Raw genomic sequence first — 21,344 nt, 5'->3', positions numbered from 1 at the left:
GTGTGTCTGTTTGCATCTTGTCTGCATTATTTAGGCCTACTGTTCATTTTAGGTTCACATGACTGAGCTGTAAGATCCCTTCCTCTATTTCACGATGCTAATTATAGGTCCTGCAACAACCATACAAAAACAAACACAAAAAAATGCCACGGGACACCACAGAAGAGCTGATGAAATCACCATCATCTTTTTGGCAGTGCGTCTGTGCAAAAAATATGCATGCAGAACTGTGTGATGTGAAAATGCACATACAGTCGCAATTCAGTCGATAATCTACTGTACTGATGAGTAATTAACTCTTTACAATGTTACACACAGAAATACAGAGTAACTGATATCTTCAGATGTCAGCTTTTGGATTATCAGCAAATTCCGTAAGCTTCTATATGAGCTTTTCTCCTTATTTAGTATTCTTTAAAGAAAGAGGAAGAGTGAGCATCAAACGTACATGCACACACACACACACACACACACACACACACACACACATATATATATAATGCTTACTCTTACTCTTCTTTCTTGTTTGAATACTAAATCATTCACTGGGTAATTGAATACTATATGTAGACAGATGTGTTGTCAGTCAATAAAATAAATGGCAATTAGGTATACATTATAAATGGCAATTAGGTAACACTGCAGCAAAACACATCGTGCACACAACAAAAGGTGTCCTTTGCATTTAATCCATCATCTTAGTGAGCAGTGTGCAGCCGAGAAATGCGCCCGGGGAGCAATGTGCCTTTGCTCAGTGGCACCTCAGTGGTACCTTTGCGGCTGGAGATTTGAACCGGCAGCCTTCCAATTATGGGTCCACTTCCTTACACGCTTGACCAAAACTGCCCTGTGGATAGTGAATTGGTTTCCCACCCACTTGCATATCTAGCAATACCCTCCTTCTCATTGTTCAAGTATCGGTAGCACATCCCCTAACCCTCCTTGGCTCCATGATCAGCCATTTCGCTCTTTAGTAGCTTTATACAGTGGTGAACTGGTACTGAGTACGTTGCTTCTGTATTTCAGTCCCTCAGCAGCTGCGTGTCTCCAAAAGTAATGTTATTCTACACACAAAAGATGCAAATTTCTGCAATTTTTCAGCACTGTTTGTCTTTAAATACTTTCACCTTAAGACAATTATTTGAAAATTAATCGTTTAACATGTTCAAGCATTTATACATGTTTATGCTAGATGTTTCTTAATCTGATGTATAGGTTGATGCTTTACATTTTTCAGACCACCAGACAGGTGTAATTACTGATAATACTGTTATTTAGATTTTTAATCAAATAAAAATACCTCCCGGACTGCTGCTGCTTCCTCTCAGTAGTTCTTTCTGATCTTCACCAGTTTGCCATATTGCAATAGTGTTGCCAGATCCTAAACGTTGAAGTACTTTACCAGCAACTTAAAATGAATGTATTTTGAGAAGAATTATCATACACACCCAATGTCCATTCTGGCATTGCTAAGAAAATCATCTTCAATAACACATATTATCATAGACTGTGCATATTATAGTGTATAGATTTTGTGTATGCAAATTTTACCGGCAGAATGTCTGTAAAAAACAGTTTTTTATTTTGTGCGTCACCACACATTTACAAGCCAAGTATGTATGCAGAGCAGAGTATGTATTGGATTTTTGGAATTATTGATAGTACAGATTTGTACTTCGCATATTCTCTATTCATTTCACTAGTTTAGCGCTGTCTGTGTGATTGTTGTCTACGTGTTTTACTCTTGCACTGCCTGTTTGCACTTTATGTAGCCCAGTTTGTCTGTGTTGCACACGTGCACTTTATGTCAGTTTGTAACTTTGTTTAATTGTTTACATTTTACATGTAGCAACAGGTTACGTGGAAACGTTCTTTCGTTTTATATGTACTGTCTAACATGTATGAAGCTGAAATAACAATAAAGCTCAACTTGAACTTAAACGTCAACAGATATTAAAATTATCGGACCTCTGTCAACACTGTATTGCAACCCTGCAGGCTATAGCCCTGTCCAGGCAGGGATCATTACCCTCAGTAAAGGACCAACTCAACACTTTGGCCAGGCAGACATTTCCGGTGTAGCTGCCAAACTGATGAACCCGAAAGCCATGCCAGGCTGTGTGATGGCACTGCGGTTAATATGATGATGATGAGGATAATGAAAGCCCTTTATTAGTGTTAAAATAGACCATGTTACTAGTCACAAGTACCAGTGAAAAGACTGGCCATCAACCCAACCATGCAGTGCCAGGGCAGCTTTGCTCTGTGCCGACACACTGTGGGAATGGGTTGCAGTAGTCTCTAGGCCCTGAGCCTGTAGGAGCCCAGCATGGCCAGTGTTATCTAAAGCCTTGTGCCTAATGAGGCTGAGGGGCTGAGAATGCACTCGCTCAGTGTCTCCCTCACTAATGATCAGCGACAGGACCACCATTGCCTTCATTGTTCAAGCATATCTGAAAACGGGTCATTCGGCCCGTTCCTCCTGGTTCCTCCCTGGTTGTGTGGCTTTGAAAATGTATTGGGCTGTCAGAACCTGTTGTTCAAGACCAGCCTTTTCCCTTCTGCACGTTAGCCCCAGCTTCTTCCTCTCATCAATCCCTCGGTTCTTTTTTAATTTTCTGTCTGAGTTTCGCCTGGCTTCTTGCATTAAAGGCGTGCTCTCGCTGCAATTTGCATTTGTGGAGCTTCTGCAGTGTTTGCCCTGTATGAATGCCCTGTATGAAGCAGAGTGCTGGCCCACTTGGGATGATGGTCATGTGACTACCAAGTTCCTGAGCTCTTGCCATGCATCACTCAGTTCTCCCTATTTTTGGAATTTAGACCAGAACCTTTTCTCTCTTGAATATCCCTCTGGTATTAATTCACAGTGCTCACATTGTTCAGCTATAAAGACTGGCTGAGTCAAAATATTTGGTGAATGTCTAGAATTTCTATGTGTTCATATACATGTCTGTGGCCATGCTGCATCTTTTAGCAGGATGATGCACCTTGACACACTCAGAAATGGTTGAAGAATGGTTTGAGGAAAACAACAACTTCAAATTCTCCAAATTCTCTCTCTCTCTCTCTCTCTCTCTCTCTCTCTCTCTCTCATGTGTGATGCCTAGGTGCCATGGGGCTTAGGGCATGAATTGGGTAATGATCACTCACAGGTTCTGTGACTTGGCACACCAAACATGCTATCTTGCATTATTCTGAACCGAGGTGTCCCAGTGTTATGATGGGTGTTACGCTGATTTTCACATGTAATATCATTTACAGATACTTTAGAATACATGAAAAGAGCATATTGACAATCTCTATATAGACAGCTGATATTTATTCTGTTGTCTCCTCTGCATTTGACCATGCATTTGACCCTCAGGTTGTAAGCTGTGTTGCCAGTTGTGGCTGATTAATGCATGTCAGGCTTGCCTTCACTGCTGACTGGAGTACTGATCCGAGGTGTAGCTGTGGAATAAAACAGCGGGAATTGGACTGAAGTGTGATTAATGTTAAAAGTGACAACTGCCCTTCCCCTGGAGGGTTCTATCAGCAGTGTGTTTATCACTGTCATACAGTATTATCTCAGCTTACTCACACAAACTGTGTGTTTTGCTTGCCCGTGTGTGTGGATGAATTGTTTTGACAGCAGATTTACTCTGGATATAATATCAATATGAATAGATATTCAGATATGGGTATGTGTGGCCTTGATGTTGTGTATGTGTGTGTTCAAATTATTTATTTTGGTCCCTTGGTTATTGTAATACATACATGCTTATATTATTGGATTACAATTTTTAACCAAAACTCACCTACATGCCATGGTTTTTTAAAATGATTAGCAAAATAAAAAGCCAACTGAATTAAAAAGGAAATAGTTAATTTCCCTATATAATAGAATATAATATAAATCCACATTTAGTTCCAACCTAAGAAGAGAGAATAGTTTATTATTGCCTATATGCATATATATATTTTTGGAATGATACTCCCTCTTGTGTATTAATGCTTGATTGACAGTACAATAAGTGTGCATTGGTATCCTTTCTATCCTTTCTTCCTGCAGGTTGTGAGGAGATCCTGAAGTCTGCTCTGGAAACGCCCAGCATCAGTTCCCAACCATACGAGACTGATAATGGCTACTACTATCAGGTAGGTGTTCTACGTGTTCCCATCCTGAGAGGCCTCTCACCCAAGAACTCCCAAGATACTGATGAGTGCTCTGAAAAACATACACAAGCCTTGCTGTGTTCATTAGAATGTGTCGGGCGATCTCACCAGTTTCTGCAGTCGACATCTGTGCCCCATTTGTGCTCATCAGAGGCAATTTTATTGAATTATCTTGATTTTGGAACAACAGTAACAACGTTTATTGGAGCTATCAGGAAGACCATAAGACGATTGTTGCCGTGATGTTGTCACTGCATTGCTGTGTAGGAGTATGAATAAAGTTAGCCCCCAAAGACTAAAAACACCCTTGCAACCACCAGTCAACACTATAGTAACCACTTGACCTACCAAAATCATAGCAACCAGTTAGCACCACATTCGGATATCATAGCAACCTCCTACCTTAGCAACTACCTGGGAGAAAATAAGATTATTCCACCTGATCCGACATGTGTGACTGTCGGTCTGTTTGGGGTCAGGTTGTGTGTGTGTGACTGCAGGTTTGTATACAGAGTGGAATGTGGGTGGTGTTAAAGTGGCTTTAGCTCGTTTGTGTTCCATCCCTCGGTGCTCTGAGCTGACTGTGCTGTATGTGGAGGCGTTTGTTCGCTCATGCTAATCTCAGGCCATGACAGGTCGGCTTGCCACTGACCAACACTGCCGTCTCACTGGAACTGGACAAAGTTGTCATTCTGTGTAATCTATAATCTCTGGGTGTCATTAGGGAATCACACTCGGACTTAAGGACATGGTGAGTGGTGCAGTGGCATTTGCTTTAGCTCTTTCCTTGTACAGTCTCTGCCAGTTGGATGGGGTTAGCAGGGGTTCATGCACTTTTCGATTCAGCTATTTGAGAGGCAGGCTGTGTGTATGGGGTTTCTTTATTTTCTGCTGGTGTGCATGTGGTGTGTTGGGTCCTGATTTCATTTCACAGATTTTTACCTTTAGGCAGCTACTCTTACTTTAGGTGACACTTAGTCTTACTGTTAAAACGAAAAGGAAATGCACCTTAGATTGTGCCATTTACAGCAAATGTCACCGCAGTTCTATAGTTACTTTTTAACTACGTTGTCTAAGACACACACAATGTTTAGTACTTCAGAACCTCAAAGCTGTACCTTCGCTGTGGAGTTGAGGAAAGTCGTGATTAGTTACTCGTGACCCAGCCACTGCGCTGGTTTCTCTACTCTCCCATTGCTCGCCCTGTTGTTGTTCCACTGATCCCAGACTCATTCCCACCTCAGGGGCAGCTGAGCACAACTCCACACTGTGAGTCTTAATGTCCTGTGTCAGCATGTTGACCTAGTGGTTTGTCTATGGCTCAGCAGAATGTAAATGTTTGATCTCCTTACTTTGGTCTGTACTGTTGGGTAACATTCACTCAGCCAACTACTGAATTGATGTGACAGCTCACAGCCAGTGCTGCTGCACCTGATTAAGGAGCCCTGATCACTCCATGGGAGTGGTTTTGGGAGGGTGAATAGGAGGAAGACAGTGGAATCTTGGTTGAATGGCGCAGTGGTTGCATGTCCCACATCACAAGACTCTGCGGCATTTAATTTAAAGTAATTTCACTTGACAAGGAAGTGGGTGTAACATATGTAGATGCATCTACAACAGGGTTCAGCAACTTGGGAGTCTGGAGGCACTTGAGGCTCATTGACTGGCTAGATATTTTTTCAGAATCAAATGCAAAATGTGCAGCAAGATCATATTGTTTTCCTCTTTGTTAGAGATCCAAGTCCGAGTTGGTCCTCTTATTATGTTTACAGAATACAGACTGGAACTTTTGCATTAATAAAACTTACATTTATCAGATGCCTTTTTTCAGAGCGACTTACAATCATTAGTTACAGGGACAGTCTCCTGGAGGGGTTCAGAGTTAAGTGTCTTGCTAAAGGACACAATGATAGTATGTGGGGTTTGAACCTGGGCCTTCTGGTTCATAGTCCCGTGTGTTACCCACTAGGCTACTACCACTACTACCACAGCTAAATATAACTGTGATGTTCTAATTTTCAAGTTCAGCAAGCTTATAATTGTTTTTTAAATCTTTTTTTATGTAAGGTGCTAAATGTTACAATAAGGAAAAAAGTGTCTTCAGTGTATTCTAATTGCTGATAGTCCTCAGTAAAATGCTACTGACCTTGACTTTCTCTGTAAGCCCCCCAAACACTCTCCCACCAGGATGCTGAGCAATACTCCATGACCCAGTTAAAAAGGTATACTCAAATGCTGCCAGTAGGGGGCGGTAGAGTGTAAAAGTAGAGTACTGTAAAAAAACACTGATGTGTTTGCCTACTCCCCAACATTACAGAAATGGTGTCATTTTAGTTTCTGTGGTTTCACAAACCCAAATTGGTTTAGACCCTGAGTTTCATGTATTACCATAAACATAATTTGTCCAATATGAGGTACATGGAGGCATGGGTAGGGTGGTATTAGCTTGGTGAACCAGAAGACCACAACGTCACAGGTTCAAACCCCACTTACTACCATTGTGTCCCTGAGCAGGACACTTGGCCCGGCACAACCCTGAGTGTCTCCAGTGGGACTGTCCCTGTTACTACTAATTTGAGTTGGTCCACTTAATATGTTTACAGAATACAGACTGGCACTTTTGCATTATGAAATTTACATTTATGGCATTTATCAAATGCCTTTTTTTCAGAGCGACTTACAATCATTACTTACAGGGACAGTCTCCTGGAGGAGTTCAGGGTTAAGTGTCTTGCTCAGGGACACAATGGTAGTATGTACATGGCTGTACATGAGGATTAAAGAGGGAATTTAATAATTTTTTTATATTTTTGTCTTTGCATTCTTTAAATGTGTAACACAGGGAGTGGTAGAGGGAGAGAGTTTTTGACAGCCTCAAGGCTGTCAGGACCTTTTTTAAAAAATGATAAAAAAAATGATTAGAGGAAGTGCCTCCAGAATGCAAGACGACACTCTGCTCTCTTCAGATTCATAATTAAACGAGCTCAAGAAACCCTGAGTCGATCCATCTTCAAACTTTCTGCTTTTGACAGACATTTGAAATAATATTAAAAACAGGTTGAAATAATATATGTTGAAATAACCATATTAATCTTACATTAGCATTATAAATGTCATGTTTTGTAGGTGTATGTGGTTTAAATAAATGTTTTTTATTAAAATATGGTCAGCACACTGGTGCTCTCTCAATTAACAAATGCATGGGTGCATTAAGGATTAAAAAGGAATGAGTGTTAAATGGTGATTATCTGGAATGAGTGTTAAATGGTGATTAAAGGTTGAAATTACCATTCAGTACCCATCACGTGTGCTTTAAATACAGTTGCCCACTTTCAAGCCGAGGAATTGTATGTTTTCCATGTGGAAAAAAATGGATGAAATATGTCATTGGTGGTATTTATTTTTCCTGCTGACTTTCCCACACTGTGCTGACCACCTTAACCCCAATACACATAAACACTGTGGGGACCAGTAAGTGAGGCCATCGAATCCCACTTTCACTTTGCCAGGATGTGAGTCCTGCTGTTAGAATGCCTATGTGGTGGAAGTGACCACAGATGACATGAAAGCACCATGCGGCAGTGCTGACAGTTTTTCCATCCTGCTGAAAGAAAATAAAGAGATGAAATATGAAGGTTTGTACAATGTACCTGATGCACTTTTTTTGTATTTAAAGCAGATTCACTCAAGTGGAGCATATTGGCATCACTATGATTTGCATTGCATGTGAGTTCTTTCTCCCACTTTCCTCAAGGTTCGACAGAATGAGTCTCTGCAGTGGGAATTAGCAGATGTCAGGAGCTCCTGTGGACTGTTCAGGCTTTAGTTTCATCTGTAGAACCACGTTTACAAGCAGAACATTATCGACTTCCGCTGAGCCTGACCTTTGGAGAGCGGAGTGGGCTCCAGTTGATTCTGAAGAGTTCTGACCATGATGTGAGCTCACCTTGATATTTTAGAGAAGGTGTCCTCAACTAGGTGGAGTGTAGATGACCTCAGATTACCTTGTTCAAGGAGCAGTGTGAGATCTAGATTCTGCATGTGTGTGCTGTTATGTTGTAATTCTGAGATCAGGGTTTCTGTACCTGAACAACATACAAACCATGACCCCACCTGATTATTATAAAGAATGCATATCTTAACATTTCACACAGTTTACATACTAAATAATGTAGACTTTATAATGACCAAAATCACCCTGGTAAAAAACATAATTAGCATGTAAAATTTGATGTGGAGAGTATGTGAGGCATTATCGTCATTGTGACGCTTGAACTGAGTTCATTCATAATCTTTTCTGATGCACTGGTCACCTCTTCAGGACAGAACAGTTAACAGGCCTAATCTGATAAGACTCAGATTTACACAGATACTCTTAACTCAGTTAAGAGTACAGTTAAACCTGTTGTCTGTTGTACCTTCTGTGCAGGAGCACATGAATGAAATGCACAGAAAGTACTGGTAAATATATAACAAAACCACATATTCACATATTCATTTTTTTATATATAATCATCTCAGTTTGTGATCTGATTTGATATTCTATGTCATTCCATATATTATAAACACTGATTTCAGTAGTTGGAATATCTTCTCTGTGTTTTGGGAATTAATAGTCTGTGATTATGTAATGAAGGATTAATACAGTAATATTACACAATAATCTACCAGTTCTGATATATAGCACACCACAACCTTGATTATTAACAACAAAAACAGATTTAGCAACATCATTTCATCTTGATGTCATGAACTGTAAATGATAGTAAAAAGCCTCCCAGCCAATCACAACTCAAATAAAAAAAAAAAAAAGTTTCATTGTTTCAAAAGTATCATTGTGATACACTGCAGCACAGCAAAATGTGTCCTCTGCTTTTAACCCATCACCTTTAGTGAGCAGTGGGCAGCCATGACAGGCGCCTGGGGAGCAGTGTGTGGGGACGGTGCTTTGCTCAGTGGCACTTTGGCGGCTCGGAATTCGAAACGGCAACCTTTCTGATTACACTGCCGAATACTTACGCCATACAAGCATTTGTACCTCTTCTCAATATATATTTGGCAATATCTTTATTTCATTGAGCATCACATTTGATCTGAATCACAATTCCTTTTTAGTTGTTCCAACATAGGAAATTTTGAATGTATAACTTAAACAAATATCTTATATTGAGATGAGGTACAAAATGTATTCGGCACAATAAGTCACAGGTTCAAACCCCACTTACAACCATTGTGTCCCTGAGCAAGACACAAAGGGGGGACTGTCCCTGTCACTACTGATTGTAAGTCCCTCTGAATAAGGTAAATGCTGCAAATCTTAGTTCTGCACAAATATTATAAATGTACATGAAATCAAGCATCGTTGGTGAGACTTGCATAAACTGGCATGTTGTGTTGTTTGTGCAGATTGATTATATAGTATAGAATCTACACTGCAATCAAAGTAGGTGATTGTGGGATTGCAATTGATCTCCTTCACAGCCGCAGCAGCAACAGCGTTCTGAATGATCCTTCCCATCTCATCTCTTCAAATCCAATCACAACCTCTCCTAAACAAACAGCCTGCCAGAGACAGGGGGACAGTTTTTACACAGATTGAGACGCATTACCCCCGTCCTCACTCTTATCGTCGCTCCTCTGGTGAATCAATTTTCTGTTCTACCAACTGAGAGAAAGTGGGGGGAGGCGGTGTTGCTGTGCACCAGAGTGCAGTGGGTGTTTTCGGGAGAGAGATGGCCTCTCTGTACGCTCTTCAGTGAGATTTCAGATTTGGAGTGATCATGCGATGGCCGTTGATGAGGCTCCCACGGCGGTTCCCCTTCTGAGCGCCTGAATTAGAGAGGGTCAGACGGTCAAGCTGAGTCTTTACTAATGAGGCCTGTCAGAGAGATTACTCTGACTGATAACCGGGAAAATCATTGTCATCATCCACAGGATGTGCCGGGCCATGATTTAGGTCCTGGAGGTGCTTATTGTAATAGGTGCATGTGTTTTGGTGCGTCTGTACATATGTAAAGAATATTTTTAATGTTTAATACAGTGGCGCAGGGAAAGAATGTGCTATTACCAGTGGCTGTTCTGCTCTCTGCTAAGAATCAGCCGAATGTCAGCGCTGGGCGATACTGTTCCAGCGAAGACGACCTTCGGTGTCATTGAGACTCAGTGGGGTGTGGGAACCCCCGTCTCTTCTTCTCTCCTCTCTGTTTCATACTGTCGCTCGTATGGCTGCTTTTACTCTCGTATAACATGTGTGTGAGTGTGTGTTGGTGTGTGTGCTGTACTCGTGTGTATTTGTGTGTGCTGCCTGCTGCAGCAGAGCAGAGGAGTGGGGATGACCGATGAATAAAAGCCTGCTCCCACTCGAACCAGTAGGAATTGTGCATAATGAGTGGATAATCTGTTTCTCTCCCTCTGCCGCTATGATTAGAGGTATTAGTAGCTTTACTTTTAACCGCCCTGAATGACGTGTCGTACTTTTGAGCATCTTGTTTAACTTTATGTGCTTCTCTTAACATACCTGCCATGCCTTTAACTGTAGGTGGTAGGGTGGCGTTGTGAAGTGAAGGTGAATTAGAACAGAATCTGCTGTTCAGCATGCAAGTAAGGTCATTTCGGGTCTGATTTTGCATGCGAACGGCCACTGCCTAAGGGCACGGTTCCTCTCTGCTTTGTCATGCATCATTAAAAAGGGGGGATACTACAACAGGTTACATCGCTATTCTCTGTTGCTGTCATCTCTGTCAACTTTTGAAATATGAGCTTAGTGCCTGCATACTGGTGAAGAAAAGAACCTTCAGTTTGAATATAATGGATGTTGTATCTGGCTTTTTAGGGCCTTTTTTACCCATATGCCTATGGTTCTTGTAACTAGTGATTGTAATGTGCTCTTGATTAGGGCATCTGCTAAATGTAATGAAATGAGCATTGTGACAATAGTGCAAAATTTGGCACATAAATAAATATACATATTTAGCATAATTTTTGCCATACTTTGATAACCTTAACAACTTGTCTGCACATTTCAGTAATGAGAATTCACTGGGATTTTTGGTTAAATTTATTATGAACTTAGACTGAAATTGTAATAAAAAATGTATCCCTGCAGTGCTGTTTAATCACTTTATAAAGTCCCTGACATAAGTCTTGTCGCTTGTGTACAATTTGTCCTCAAGTGCTGCTGAAATATATTTCTAATCAAGTTTCTCAAATGATGAACTTTAATGAACAAAGTTTGAAAAAGGAGGAGCCCATAGTGATGATTGACAGCTCTCCTGCACCCTACTTCTTCATTCTGTATTATTTAAATCCTTCATGTAAATATATTACACACAGAAGCCAACACTAAACAAATGACAATTGAAAAACTGTGTGGCATTTGCCAAGGCCCACAGCCTGCTAAAAGGATGGACGCTGGAAAAGTGGCAGAAGGTGGATTTTTCAGATTAATCTACATCATAGTCGCCGCAAATATTGTAGGAGACCTACTGGAGCCCGCATGGATCCGAGATTCACCCAGAAAACAGTGAGGTTTGCTGGCGGAAAACTCATGGTCCGGGGTTACATCCAGTATGGGGGTGTGCGAGAGATCTGCAGGGTGGAAGGCAACATCAATAGTCTGAAATACCACGAAATCTTAGCTACCTTTTATATTCCCAACCATAAAAGAGGCCAAATTCTGCAGCAGGATGATGCTCCATCACATACTTCCATCTCCATATCAATGTTCCTCAAGGCAAAGGGAGGCAAGGGAGGCATGACTTCATCAATTAATTGAATGAATCCTTGCCAAACCTTCAAGCTCATGGAATTCATACAAGATATTAAATTTGGATCTCACAGCACTACTTAATTTGCTGACATATTTTTGTATTTGCAGTAAATTTGTTCAATTTCTGTATCGGCAACAAAAGTTTTGTATTGCCAAAATTTGACCTTTCTGTCTTGATTAAATATTTTTTTCAGTGAAACTAATTCATTTCAATGCATTAAACATTATTTGGTAGGGTTTTAGCTTTTCATACGAGCTATTTCTAACACCAATTGATTAATTAAAAGTCAGGTTAATAGCAGGTGTTTCTACAAAATAGATAAACAACAAGACTTTTGTCAGGGACTGTAGTGGGGTGGTAGGGGGTGGTAGTAGCCTAGTGGGTAACACACTCGCCTATGAACCAGAAGACCCGGGTTCTAATCCCACTTACTACCATTGTGTCCCTGAGCAAGACACTTAACCCTAAATTGCTCCAGGGGGACTGTCCCTGTAAGTCGCTCTGGATAAGGGCGTCTGATAAATGATGTAAATGTAAATGTAAATGTCAGCTCTTCTGAAAGTTTCACACAAGATGACTTCAGTGAACTTTTTTTTCTGAGGGTTGTTATTACACTTTGGGAGATGGAAGAAAAGAAAATCAATAGTTTTTTTCTATTTAAAGACAGAGAAATAACTGTAAAATGTGTGACCCTAAAGCACTGAAGAATAACGGTGCAATTAATCCATAAACTTTTATACCCCATAGATCCAGTGTACAGGAAAAGCCATTAACTGTGGACTGCAGTGGGTCGGACAATGGCAACCCCATCCATCTCTGCCTCTATATGTATCTACAGATACTGTGTGATAGGTCCTCAGCACATTTACCCTCTTATCGGTCCTGGTTGTAATGGCCCTCTGTGAACTCACACCGGACCACACCGGCAACTGCACTGAGAGACATTAAATAAAAAAGACAGAAGAGACGGGACTGTAAATATACAGATGGCAGAATGAGTGGAGAACTTCATACTGCTGGTCGAGGTCTGTTTGTGCCTGTAGTGAAGGTGATTATTTGTCTTTGTGAGACATCTCAGCACAGCACACAATGAACTATGATCTTTCCCTTTAACCCGTCCCATGTAGGAACATTTGGCATCTGTGAATGGTGCCCAGGGAGCAATGGGACAATACCTTGCGCAAACGTACCTCAGTATCTCACTTCCTTAACCAGGCTAACACTGCTTATGGGAGATCACCTTCTGATGAGGCATTTTTGTCCTTATTTGACTGGTGCTGTGGCCTTCAGTCATCATACAGCATCATTCTCAGACACCGCAGTCAACAAACCACCATATGATAGCCTTCCTTTGAGGGGTTTTAGTTTTTCATCTGTCTATACTGTCATGAGTTGTGGTTCCAAAGTATAGATCTCCTCATACAGAGCCATAAAGCCTCCATAAAGCACTTTTTGTTGAGCTGTACAATACATAGAGCACAAGAAATGTTCACAAGTCAAGAATGTCACGTTGTGAAGAATGTCAACAAGAAAGGTCTGCTTGCTGCACCTCTAACCTTTTTAGTTTGAGTGTAATTTTTTCAGACACCCTGAAGGTTAACTTTAGAGATAATTGAAAACTTTTACACACCTTACATCCTCATCCTGGATACATTACAACCCCCCTGTCAATAGATCCTCTCTTCCTCCTCAGTTTTACCTTCATTTTCTATTCCCCTCATACCTCTGGCGACATGTTGGTGGCATCATCAGACTCTGCTGCAGACATCTCAGGACATCACGCTGTGTCAAACCCAACATGTAGAATGACTATCAGCGCTGTAATTCAAGCGTTCTGATTGGTGAACTGTGTCGGTTGTTTTATATGCAGGATCCCCGCGAATCCACTCGCAGTCCGTGTCAGGTGACCAGCGGACTCTCGTGTTCTATTTCTCTTGTTCTCTGTTATAATCAGGACTATAGCAGAAGAACGTCTGACTTGCAGATGAGTCAGACGCTCCTGGATTTTTATTTGTTAGTGGAGGCTGGTGGGTTTTTTTTTTCCTGCCCCCTGCTGGGACCTGCAGACCTGCGCTCTGATCTGAGGCTGTGGACGATTGCTGTGATATTTGTATGCACGGTGCTGCTCTCCTGCTCTCTCTACCCCTCCTCCATTTCACTGTCTTTTTGGCAGGCAGTCAGCTTGCCTTTGAAGTTCCTGTCAAACATTTTAAGCTTGAGGGCGCTTGTGGAGATTTTTATTTATTTGTTTGTTTGTGTGTTGCTGTGTGGCTTTGCATCACAGCTGGACTGTCCTTCAGAGGGGGACGGAGGCAGCAGGGAGGGGACGATGATGGAGGGGAGGGGTCTCGGATCTTGGACTCTCTGTACTGAGCCCATAATCTGCTTGAGGAGACCACAGGATTCTCAGTTTGTTGTTAATAAGCAAAGATAAGTAGGTCTGTCACATACACTGCTTCTATAATTATTATTAAGACATTATTATAGGCAAACGAGTGAGCATTGTAATAATATTTACATCACATGTATATTTTAAATGGGTGGTGATGGTCACAACTGGCTGAAATATCATTTTGGACCTTTGACTTTCCAGACTCTTCACTGTATTACCAACAGTCAGAGTTCAAATGACTGTGAGTAAAGGTACGGGGTAGATTTGGTTAATTAAAAAAAAGCCCAAAATGGATGAGGTAGTGCTGCCAAATGCACAGCAGCAGTGTAATAAAACACAGCAACAGGACCTCAGCACCACCTGCACAGAAAAAAAAAGCCAAAAAGCAGCGTGATCGTTGACTCAAGTATTCTTCTAAAAACATCTCTCTTCCTGCTTTCTTCCGCCATTTACGGTCTCAGTGATGCAGCAGCTGACAATTCTCTGCTTTCCTTGTAGTGGTTGCAGTGAGACTGGGCTGTTTGGTGCATGTAGGAGATAAGGAGAGTGATGGTGGAGCGTCGGCTGCAGTAGCAGGGTGGGGTGCTGGTGAGGGTCTCTGCTGCAATGAGCTCCTGGGAGACGAGAGGAGGAAAAGTGGGGCAGTGCAGACGCCTCTCTTTCTCTCCCCGTCTCTCTGAAGCACATGCAACCGCGAAGCGCTCACGCTGCTGAGCTGATGGCCTTTTCCTGAGCAGCACTCAGTGCTGACCTCATCATAACCAGACGACCCATGCTCTAATGATTAATAGAAGGAGATTAGGGGGTTACAGGGCCTTATCAGTTTTCTTAAAAGTCTCTGTTTTCTTGTTTTATATGTCCTTGGCTTATCTTAAAAGCAACATTTTATTAATTTAATTTTGTTGTGTCTATACATGATCTTTTTCTGACTACATGTATATACAATTCTATGTGACAATACAGAATATTGTAGGTATGAGATGCGGAACTGGAAAGGAAGTAAGTGTGTGTGCTGGAATTTTGAAAAATATATATAAAAAAAAAAACACAATTCCTCTAGATTATTTTTACTCGGCCATTAATAACCAGTTCCTGCTCTAAGCTGTGTGGAAAAAAATGTGTGTGTTGTGTGCAGGTGATATAAATAATGACTGTGTGGGGCTCACACCACCTACACATCCACTCTGTTCCCATGGAAACAGGATGAAATGTTGTAGCAGTGTGTGTGTGTGTGTGTGAGAGAGAGAGAGCATTCACACTTTGGCTGATGTCACGGCTAGGGACGGCCCAGCTGAACAGTTGCCTAGCAACACCTCTGAGATTGTGCGGGAGACGGGAGGGAGAGCAGAGGTGGATTGCTGGGAGGAGTGGCTTGCCGTTGCCAGATCTGAGTGAGTGTGTGCGAGCATGAGCATGTCTGAGTGACAGAGCTTGTGTGTGTGTGTGTGTGTGTGTGTCTGTGTGAGGAAGGATTAAGCTCATTTTGAATGGTTGCAGCCCTCCCGGTCGCACTCTGCTGATTGTAACGCAGCTGAGAAGCGCCGTGTTCCGTCTCCGTCTGTGCTCACCTGTTGGACTGTGTAAGGACCTACTGTCGGGGCCGGACCGTGGATGTCTTCTGCTGATGGTGGTCTGGCCGGTGTAGCCCACCGCACTGGAGGCGATGGAAGCTCTGTAGCGATCGACAGGGTAAGAGGAGGAACCGCTTCCTGACAGGGGAGACGGGAAAAACAGGGCAGATAAAGATTCTGCAGTCGAGGAGCGAAGCCCATTGTTTCAGCCCTCAGCATTTCTTCAGTTGCTCTTCTATCTGTTTCCTGAGGCTCTGTGTGTGCGCATTCGAGGTGCTGGGACGGTTATGTCCCCTGTCATTCTATGATCTGTGGGGTTGTCTGAGCACCTGTTTCAGGACACAGCATGCCAATGACTCTCACTTCAGAAAGAGCCCATCAGTGAGCACATTTTTGATTATAAAATAACATAACAATAGGTTTACCAATTTGAATTTAATTCAATTGAAATTAATTTATGAGATGCAACTAGTAGAGGTCTGAACCCTTAGGAATGGTCTAAAAAGTGCTATAAATTCATATAATCAAATGATTTGAAAATAATATTTAGAAACCAGGAAGTAAACAGAATGTTTAGTTTTTCATATTTGCAGAGCTTGTCCTGCAGAACTTTCCCTGGGGGGGAATCCGTTAGAGGGTCAATCTATTGAAATGCTAATTGGAACTTGTACGTTTGTCTCTAGCCTTGGTCGTTGGCGTCTCAGTCCCCCCCCCACCCCATGCAAACGTTGGTGACCTCCTGCCTCATCAACTCCACAACCCCAGAACTGACCACACGCATGCCGTGGTTTTGAATGCTGTGCACATGGTGGTAGGGTGGGGTCCGGAGTGTACAGGAATGTGGAGTTTGGTGCCGCCGTGGTCGAGCGGGGGGGGGGTTTGCTGGGGATAAACGACCTTGGAGATTTGAATACAGCTGATAGATGAAGGGAGTGGGGGGGCTCAGTATGTTTTCGGGGAGCAGGGTGGAGGATGGTTGCAGGACGTCTTGACGGTTTGAAGACCACCTGCTGCCGGCGGCGCTTGGTCGGGGTGGGGGCTCCGGAACATCGTCGCCTTTCCCCTGTTGAAGGAGCTGAATAGGAGCTCCGTTTTTTTGGGGAAAGGTCAGGCAACAATAGTGGGGCGGGGGTGGGGGTTGCACATTCAAATTCTTTCTCAGCCGGTCGCCTCCATTTTCGCACTGGGGGTTTTGTTTTGCTTTGCTCTCTTGAACAAAGTGCCTCTGGCTGGTTAAACTTTAACAGAGCCGGGGCTGACGGCCAGCCGCCGCCGCGAGTGTGCTCACCACTGTCATCCTTCCGAAGTTTTACACACAGCTGCTGCTGCCGCCACCGCTGCTGCTAATGTTTTGGATGACTGAAGGTACGCCCATCGGCTAGTCAAAATTCTTATTTTTTTATGTATATACGTGCAAGTGCGTATACAGAACATTAAGGGAATCGAACGACTCTTCCAGACTTTATATTCGATGGAACGAACCCCCTTTGCGGGTTGTAACAGTCGAGATTATCGATCTGTTGTGATTTGCAGTTGCAGCTTTTTATTGCCGCTGCCCGACAAGCTAATAATCAAGCTCCCACTTCACAACACAAACGGACTTTTAAAGTCATCGCTCCATGGGCTGGTTAATTGCTGCTGTTCTGGCCTCCTGTTTACGCATTTGCGATGCATCATTGGTCTGAGCGTTTCTCTGAGCGTAAGCACGGTTACATGCATGTTACATGAAGTCTGTGGTTTTGCTGGTTGGTTCATCAAGTTTAACTTTCATGTTGTCTGGTTACATATCTCCTTTCCTGGAACGTACATGTACATGATGCAACACACAGACCCTCCTATGAAAAGCTATAAATATTTATGCATGTTTGGTGGGTGCATATATTATGATCCTGGCCGATATCTTATAAATGGCTAGTTTGGTTAGACAAATTGTCAATTAACTAGTCAGTCAGCCTTGGACAACCATATATTGGTCCAGGAGGACTGAAGTTATCATTAAATCATTGAAGATAAATTACTGGTCTTTTATGAAACACATCCATTACAGGACTGTCATGTTCCACGTATGAGTTCCTCAGTTCCTACCTCATACCTTCCCAGGATTACTGATATCAAAGAGTTCCTCTAAAAAATAACGGGTGCAGGAGGAAGACACTGATGAAGCTGCACAGTGTTGGATTATGACTCATGTCTGCCTGTGTTCCTGCCCTGCCTTCATCTGCTGTGTGTGGGCTGAGCCTCCTCCACCGACCCGCCCACATCTGTGCCAGCCACATGCAGCCAGACATTTACATTTACATTTACAGCATTTATCAGACGCCCTTATCCAGAGCGACTTACAATCAGTAGTTACAGGGACAGTCTCCCTGGAGCAATTTAGGGTTAAGTGTCTTGCTCAGGGACACAATGGTAGTAAGTGGGATTTGAACCCACTTACCCCATTGTAACCCCATTGTTACCCACTAGGCTACTACCACCCCAGACATGGGTCAGTTGAGCGATGTTAACTGCCGTTGTAGCCATGCTCTGGCCGTTTATATATATATATATATATATATATATATGTGTGTGTGTGTGTGTGTGTGTGTGTGTGTATATATACACAGTACAGGCAAAAAGTTTGGACACACCTTGTGTGTTTTCTTTATTTTCATGAATCTACATTGGTAGATTCTCACTGAAGTCATCAAAACTATGAATGAACACATGTGGAGTTATGTATGTCCGTGTGTGTGTGTGTGTGTGTATGTGTATAATTTGCTGTTGTAGTCCATCCTCTACACACGTTTTAAGCACACGTAGATGAATTTATTTGTTTCCACAGAGAGAACATAGACCTAAAACAAATAATGCTCTCAAACAAATACACACACACACACACACACACACGGATTTCCTCTCTCACTAAACAAGTACTTTTCCCGTCCTCGTCTCAATATGTTTCTGACATTCCTCAGCCGAATTACATTGCACTCTCTCTCTCTCTCTCTCTCTCTCTCTCTCTCTCATTTTCTTTCTCTGCATCTAAACACTCACACACAATCCATATGCACATAGATCACACCCATTATGCACCTCACCATCTTTCCAGTCATCAGCAGAGCCTTCAGACATAAACATCTGTATTATTTATGCTGAAGAATGAGACCAGCGCTCCTCTCTTCACAGACGAGGAGGGAGGCAGTTCAACATACAAACACACACACACACACACACACACACACACACAATACCAATGGTCAAGAGCTCCTTTGTTTGCTGTTAAGCCACAAAGGCACTCAGCTCTGCCCAAATTCAGCTTTTATTAGCAGCCATTCGTTCTCACATGAAAGCCGGCTGACAGGTTTATACGATGAGAACGCTGTTACTGTGGACTGCGCAAGTGTGTGTGTGTGTGTGTATGACTATTACAGATGCACACACACATGCACCCTAGACACTCCTGCTTCACACCTCCACCTCTCTTCTCTCTGTCTCTTTATAGACCAGCTCATGAGTATCTGTATCTCTCTCCACCTCTATAAACTGATCTGAGAGCACCGACTGCATGAGCCACACACCTCATTCCACCCCACCTCTGTAGCATCACCCTGGAGAGACACTGTATGATTTAATGGATGGCTTCCCACTAACTACCTCACAACAAAAACTATATGGTTATTGTTTCTATAATACCCTGTAACTTTTGAATGTTAGGAATACATGTTACACCCCTGAGAACATACACCCCTGAGAATGAATAAAGCTCTGATCAGGATCATAGAAAGGTTCATGTTCAGTACGAACGTGCCACTCCCAGTCAGACAGATGTTGCTGCAGCTGTCTGGAAGGGACGACATGCCATTTATTATTTACATGCCAAATGTAAGACAGAGAGGGGGCACAGGCACAACAGAAGTACAGCAGGCTACCATCCCTTTACACACACATAATCACTCTACAATAAGTAATAATGGAACTGTATTTGTATCAGTTCTGTATTCTGTATTCTGAATTAATTTCAATGCATCATGTTTTTCTAAGCATAGTCCTGTTCTACTGCTGTTTCTATACTGTGTTGAGTGTGTGCACCACCCTAGCTGATGCACACAGTGAAGTTTTTTTTTGTCACTTTGTATGATGCTCACTTTATGTTATATAATTCTTTTCCTTGCCAGAATTTGAGGTCAGAGTGGTCATGTGATCATCTTTTCTGCCAATGGCTAAGAAGGAAAAGGAGCCAACTGCTGACTTCATTAGTTTCTGCACACTTACATAATAACAAATACCAAATACCAAAACCATGCATTATACCTTCCTGTCCAGGTTTCGAGGTTTAGTCCTCCTTAGGTTAAGTCTCTTGCTGAGGTTAACAATGGCAGTAGCAGGCATGGCCTTCAAATCCATGACAAGTTCATTGACTGCTAGGCTACAAAACCAAATCCATACAAACAGTCATACAACCATATACTGATTTACTGATAAACTAAATCCAACCAGAAACCCAGAGGAGATCTGGGAGTAACAAAGTGAGTTACCCTACACCATATGTTGCAGAAATTGCAGCACGTCATTTCATTTTGGAAGTCTGTCCCGTTTGCATGTACAAGGCTTATCCAGTTGCATTGTGATGTTTTTTTTTTTTGCTGCTTTGTTTTTCGATAAATTGATTCATTCTAAATGCTCTAAGCCACTGCAGTGTGACCTGAATAAAGCTGCTGTAGATGGGTTCTGTTTCATTGGACTCAGCTCATTTACACACACCTGCTTACCACACACCTCAGTATTTTGGATTAAATGGTGTGTATTTGTGTGTATATATATGTGTGAACATTTGGTTATCTTGTTCTCTAACAGTTTGTTACAAATACACAGGGGAGAATGAGAACAAGTCACTGGATCAGTTGATGCATCAATGCTATGATGATGCATGTTAAAGTTAACTTAAGTGAAGTGATTGTGAAACACTGCAGCACAGCACATGGGGACAGAACAAAATGTGTCCTCTGCTTTTAACCCATCACCCTTGGTGAGCAGTGGGCAGCCATGACAGGCGCCCGGGGAGCAGTGTGTGGGGACGGTGCTTTGCTCAGTGGCACCTTTGCGGATAGGGATTTGAACTGGCAACAGGGCCACTTCCTTAACCACTAGGTTATTATTAAACACACATATGTATTCCTATTAAACAATAATACTATGTCCGTAGACAGAAACACACTGGACTTTCATTGTCCTGTTTTTTTTTTTACTCTCAGACATTTCATTTCAGACTCTTGCATGTTTTAAGGGAGTGTCTGTTTTGTAAATGGACCAGTCAGAAACTCACACAATTCATTTTCAGAAGAACGGTTCTCTTTTTTGGTCAGACGTGACATGTACTTTCTGTAAATAAGGCTAAGCAATATCAACATCCTAATATTACATGATTTTTAATCACAATATCCATAATTTCCAGTATTGCTATGCCCTACTTGACCA

At 42.2% G+C, this 21,344-nt stretch overlaps 1 protein-coding gene across 1 annotated transcript in view; it reads left to right on the top strand.

Annotated features, from left to right (window-relative positions):
* Positions 1–21,344, top strand: part of rab11fip4a (RAB11 family interacting protein 4 (class II) a) — a 35,254-nt gene that overhangs the window by 5,622 nt on the left and 8,288 nt on the right. Inside the window, exon 3 of the mRNA XM_028987457.1 lies at positions 4,052–4,137. Within this exon, the coding sequence (XP_028843290.1) occupies positions 4,052–4,137 (86 nt within the window). The remainder of the gene's footprint in view (positions 1–4,051; positions 4,138–21,344) is intronic.

The sequence above is a fragment of the Denticeps clupeoides genome, chromosome 7 (genome assembly GCF_900700375.1).
Source record: "Denticeps clupeoides chromosome 7, fDenClu1.1, whole genome shotgun sequence".
NCBI classification, from domain to species: Eukaryota; Metazoa; Chordata; class Actinopteri; order Clupeiformes; family Denticipitidae; genus Denticeps; species Denticeps clupeoides.
This window is presented reverse-complemented; position numbering and strand designations above follow the sequence as displayed.